Here is a 6,214-nt window from a genome sequence, read left to right on the forward strand (position 1 = left end):
CCTTTTTCATTGGAGAAGGTGACCTTTTGGTTGCCTTCTTCAAAGACAACCGATGACTATTCGTCAATCGCCGGTTGCCAGAGTGTAGTCGGAGCTGGCTGGCTTAGTAACCGGCTATACCATATCAATAACATATTTTTGTTTAGATGTACAAAAATAACATATTGATAAGTTTAATTGCAACTTTTAAAAGTTTATGGACCTATAACCCTTTGTATAAAGTTTAGAGGTCTATTTGATAATTTTTGAGAAAATTACTTTTTTCATCCCTAGTTTTTTGTCTTGCTCACTTTTTGCTCCTTAAGTTATCATTAACGTTGCACTTTTTGTCCCTAAGCTAACTTTCCGTGTTCACTTTTCGTCCCTAATGTTTTGTTAGTAAATGAACAAAAAGTGCTATGCCAATGATAACTTAGGGACGAAAAGTAAGTAAAATCAACAATTAGGAACGAATTCTACAATTACCTTATAATTTAGAGATGAAAAATGCAATTTTCTCACAATATTTCCAATCGTAATACCCTACACCACGGCGCGCGTAGCACTGTGCGCCGCGTGCCTCCCAAAACGACGTCATTTTGGGGTCGTTTTGGGAGACGCGGTAGGAAGTTGCTGTGATTATGTGTATTTGTTCACACAATTATGTGTATTTGTTCATACAGTTATGTGCATTTTTTATACAATTATGTACATTCTTTTTATACAATTATGTACATCCGAATCAGAAAATTTGTGTGTATTATGTTAAGAGTTGATGTGTATTATATTAAAAGTTTATGTTTATTATGTATTATGTTAGATTATGTGTATTATCTTTTAAAAAGAGTATGTATATTTTGTTATATAATTATGTACATTCATGTATACAATTATGTGTATTCTAGTATAACATTATGTACATTTTTGAACAACGGGTTTTTTTTACAGAAAAAATTACTGGCATTCACTGGGGTGGGAAATTTAAAAAAAAAAAAAAAAAAAAAAATTAAAACGACGTCGTTTTGCATCTGGGCGCACAGTGCAACGCGCGCCGTGGTGTAGGATATAAATTGCCCAATATTTCCTATCAAAGTTCGTAAGCCCAAGCCCATCCCCACCAGATGGGGCCCAAAAGTCAATTTTAAGACCAGAAATCCAATACGATATTAACCAGTGAGCCCAGGCCCATCTCTCACCCAATATAAACCTGGAAAAACAGAGGTTAGCAATGAAGTTTTCAGGAATTCACAGCCCCCGCGGTTGAAACCCACGCAGAGAGCTTCGGAGCACGCTGCATTCGACCAACCAATAAGCTTTCATTACGAGGCGCGCGGATGGCCGGAAAATCAGGGACCACACCGGCGACGTATTCTCCGTTTCCATCGCAGAGGGTGAAGAAACCGTCCACTCTCACCGGCGACGATTGGGTGCGCCCCGACGGCCGCCACTTCTACAGGTGTCGCGATGCATGTACTCTCGCCATCTCTCTCTCGCATTTCGCTTTTCTTAATCCTTTGAAATTATGATCAGTGGTTTTATTGTCTTATTGAGCTCGAATGTCTGCAATCACGTCATCGTTCACTCGATTCCTTGAAATTTTAGTAGTTCCAGTATTTAGCAGCACTTACGAGTTACGGCTGAGCTCTAATGTATGCAATCGTGCGTTAATTTCCCTGTTTTTTGAAATGCCAGTATCCATACTTCACCAAGCTAATAGAACTCACTATTGTGCTTCAGTTTCATGAAATTTTAGTATTACCAGTTGTTAAGTTGAGTTTGCGTTTGTTTTCTCAACTGTATCCTTTAGCATTCATCATTTAAATAAACATTCTGCGTGATTTATTTATCATGGAATCTTTTAGTTTTAATACTTCCTTTGGTTAATCACTTGATAGTTAGTAATTGGGAAACACACTATTTGAACCTTGCCCAATAACTCCATATTAACTTGCCATGTTATCCAGTACAATGTACATCTATATAGCACCATTACATCAAATGAAATTATTTTCTGAACAAATTGAGAAAATGGGTTTATGGAGAGAGGGGATTTGAGTTGGGGGAAGGGATGAGGGGGGGGGGGGGGGTGTGAAATTACATGTGGATGGTGAAGCAATCTCTGGGACTCTGGGTTGTGGGGAACAGTTATCAATACTGAAAACATGATATTGAACATGTGACATAAGGATTTCCTCACCAAAACAATTTGCTGTGAAATTTCAAAGTTTGACTAACACTTTTCGACTTCTATTCTTTATATTATGAAATTCTAAGCACCCAGAAGCTTGCCTACTAATTTTTGCATCATAAGTTGTTCCTTAACCCTTATGTCCTTGTTTTGTTTTAACAGCAATCTACTCTCATAGATGGGAAGTTTTACAATATTCAAAAATTACTTCTTGCACTTTTTTATTACTAATTTACAAGTATAATTGATTGGAGTTTGCAGTGCTAAACACTGGTGCAGTGAAAGCAGCATCAGGATCTGCATATGCAGAATTTGGAAATACTAAGGTCATTGTTTCAGTGTGAGTGTTTAATTTATTTTATTCTTTATCTACTATCCATGCATGTGTTATTTTGTGCCTGTGCTTGCTATTTTATGTCTAACTACAATTTTCTTTTCTCTTGAATTGGGTAGAGTTGGAAGAAATAAAGAAAATCACCAATGATTTTTTTGGGGTGTTTTTTCACTATTTCTACACCAATATCTTTTATTTTCCCATTCGTGCTCCAATAATTGTATCTTGCGTCAAGGAATCTTAACATTTTTAAAAGTGCTTGTGTTGTTGAATTGTGTCAAATATCAGGTGAATTCCAAATTATTTCATATTAATTGCAGGACATTAGAGGGATTTAACACATTGGTTTATAGTAGAACAGAAACAGTCCTGAATTACCTGTAATGTGCTAATTTGTGATAGAAAATTTTCTTTTAATGTAAATGAAGAAGGCAGTGAATAGGAGCATGAAAACTTCTGCAAAAAAAGCAACTAATCTAGGAGATATCAGAAAAGAACATCTGGAAGACTGTATTTTTCCATTGCTTCAATGTCTTTAAGATAGTGCAACTAATCAGGTCCACCTTTGGTTTAGGTTTGGGCCAAGGGAGAGTAAGAAAGCAATGATGTACAGTGATACAGGCCGGTTGAATTGTAATGTTACTTATACAACTTTTGCCACTCCTGTTCGTGGGCAGGTATGATTGAGGACAGAGATTTTTCTGTAACACTGTTCTTATTGATTCTTTTCTGTGTCTAACTTTTTCTAGTAATTGTCTCTAGTGGAGATTGAAGGGTTTTTTTTTTTTTTTTTTTTTCTTCTTCTTCTTCTATTGTAGATGTCAGAGAATAAGGAGCTCTCCTCAATGCTGCATAAAGCTTTGGAGGGTGCCATAATTCTAGATTCATTTCCAAAGACCACTGTAGATGTTTTTGCTTTGGTTTTGGAATCTGGTGGCAGTAAGTTATAATATTTTATGTATTATTTTTTGTTGCGAGAAGCTACTAGCCTATTACATATTATATGTAGGGTATTGGCTTGAATTTATGCAGAGTTATCAACACAATAATTATACTGGGCTTTTATTTTACTGTTGTTTAGAGCTGTTTTAATCAAGTCAAGTATTCAACCATAATTTCATTATTATAGATGGTTATCTAACTTGAATTAGGTATGCTAAATTTCTGTGAAAGCGCACCAATGTTTTAAGACCTTGTATGTTTTACTTGCAGGTGATCTTCCTGTGATTATATCATGTGCTAGTCTAGCTCTAGCAGATGCAGGGATTTTGTTGTATGATTTGGTGGCAGCAGTTTCTGTGGTATGCATCCATACACATCTCAAGATAGTTGTTCTTTTTCTCTTTTGGATATCGTAATATGGTATTCCACTCTATTACTTGTTGGAGAACAAATCAGTCAAGAGAGTTCATACAAATCTCTCTCCTCAAAGCTAAATTATTCAGAATCATTGTTTTCCCTTTTCTTGTTGTGGTATTATAGTCCTGTGTGGGGAAGAACCTCATCATAGACCCCATATCAGAAGAAGAAAGCTACCAAGATGGCAGCTTAATGATAGCATGTATGGCTTCGCGTAAGGAGGTCACCCAGTTGACTATCACCGGAGAGTGGTCCACGCCAAAGATTAATGAAGTATGTGACTTTGATGCAGTTTGTTTTGCCTAAATGATGTGTTTTGCATACTTTCCTTGGTGCTGAAATTGTATAAGCTAGTAATGAGCAATCACTGTACAAAACGTGAATATATTGAATATCGTGCAGGCAATGGAGCTGTGTATTGATGCTTGTTCGAAACTGGGGAGTAACATGAGAGCTTGTTTGAAAAGTGCTGTTTCCGACTCCAAGGAATAGAAAGAGGAAGGAACGGGGGCATAAAAGTATGTACTGTTTTCTTTCTTCCCCCTTATGCCTACTAAATTTTGCTACTAAGTATTTATCGGCCTGCTTTTTGATTTATCTGATGTTAATAAAAGTTATTTTCGGATAATTGGGATTATTTTGATACCTCAATTTTGAAAACATTGATTTAGCATCCAGTATTTTGTCCTTAAATCTGGTAGGACTGGGAGGGAGAAAATGATTCCTCTCCTTGTCCTTGAGAGACATAAGCACTTGTTATAATTATATTATAAACCATTCCATACCTCACTATTAACCTTTTCCTACCCGCATGGGCAGCTCAACTGGTCACAGAGGTGAAACTTTGGAAGAATGACCAGGGATTGAGTCGCACCAGCGGCAGTGTGGGAGCAACCTCTCAAAGTGAGGGGGGTTCCTTGTGTGCAGTGAGCACCGGTCTAGCCTCTGTGGTTCATGTTCAGTTGAGTTACCATGATTTACATCCTCTGTCGGGTCGGGGTGTGGGGGGCCTTAGGGTTGGGGTTCAGCCTTTTGGAAGAACTATTAACCTTTTCCTTTTGGGTCCCTATGATTCCCATACTAATTAACACAAATTTCTGTATTGATTACTACGTATATTCAAACAATTAAAATTTAACATTTAATCCTAAATATTTGTCTTTTGTAACAATTGTATTATTTATGCTACTTCACCTAGGAATCAACTCCACTTTATTGAGTTGGTAAATTATATTATGGACCCCTTTTAGTATATTGCAAGTTTAATTCTAGTGTACTATATGCTCATTTTTAATTAGTATACTATATGTTGATTTTTAGTAAGCTCATTATATTTTAATATAGGTTTATTTTTAGTGTATTGCATATTTGCATTACACTAAAAATAAATTTGTGTCCTGGATCTATCATGCTGGATGAATTTTGGTCCATGAGCATATAAATTACCTAAAGAGTTACACTTCAACATCCACATAACTTGCCACATAAGTAAAAAAATTTAATAATATAAAAAAAGTTCAAACATTTACACATAATTATAAACCAAGTTATTTTAGAATCTAAATTCGCAACTCATACATTTCAAAAATAATTTTAAAGAAGTGTTAATTATCACAATGTATAAAATTATTAATGGAATGATAGTACCTGCCTAATTTTTGGGGAGGCCCAAAGACATCTACAACAATTATTATTGTGTATTTGTGTGGACCATAAATAAAAAGTACATTATTTTTGTACATAAAAGAACATTATTGTTAGAAAATAAAGCAACGTCAACGGAGGTTGGCAATCTTTTAGGAAACAAGAACAAGGGTATAAGGGAGTCGTGTTATATAGCACTGCTTTAAAAGTATTTTTTGCCTGGTGATGGTGCAGTCAAGATAAACTGGTACGCATTCGACATGCAACACTGAATAACCACGTTAAGCTTGCACTAGTTTAAATATAGATGAACCTGACTATTGCTCAGATTTAGGGAAATAGACAAAGGAGAGGAAGAAGGTTTTTTGTTGTGTGTCTCCATACAAAATGAGATGGGGGTTTATATACTTAGACTAGAGGGTTCCAACTAATCTCCTCATTTTAGCCACAAACTAAGCTAATTAAGATGAAGTAACAAAAAAGATAACAATTAGCCACAAGAAAGAGAGTAAATAAGGGGAAGGAAGTTTAACAAACTCCCTAACTCATGATTAGCTTCTTTATTGAATGAATTCCCAACAATTCCCCACACATTAAAAAAGAAGGCTAAAAAGGATAATGTCTGAGCAATACATAAAGTTGAACTGACACATAGTGACACTGAATAATTTTCTTCTCGAGAATGATAAGATTCTTGGACTCATCGGTTA

At 35.7% G+C, this 6,214-nt stretch overlaps 1 protein-coding gene across 1 annotated transcript; it reads left to right on the top strand.

Moving 5' to 3' along the window:
- The first annotated feature begins 1,187 nt into the window (after positions 1–1,187).
- Positions 1,188–4,497, top strand: LOC109170865 (exosome complex component RRP41-like). Its single transcript, XM_019320003.1, has 7 exons — positions 1,188–1,449; positions 2,429–2,507; positions 3,076–3,178; positions 3,320–3,440; positions 3,714–3,802; positions 3,984–4,133; positions 4,263–4,497. Exons 1-7 carry the CDS (start codon positions 1,314–1,316, stop codon positions 4,350–4,352), a joined length of 768 nt encoding a protein of 255 aa, XP_019175548.1. The 5' UTR covers positions 1,188–1,313; the 3' UTR covers positions 4,353–4,497.
- Positions 4,498–6,214: the final 1,717 nt, after the last annotated feature.

This window comes from Ipomoea nil, unplaced genomic scaffold, assembly GCF_001879475.1.
Source record: "Ipomoea nil cultivar Tokyo-kokei standard unplaced genomic scaffold, Asagao_1.1 scaffold3377, whole genome shotgun sequence".
Lineage (NCBI taxonomy): Eukaryota > Viridiplantae > Streptophyta > Magnoliopsida > Solanales > Convolvulaceae > Ipomoea > Ipomoea nil.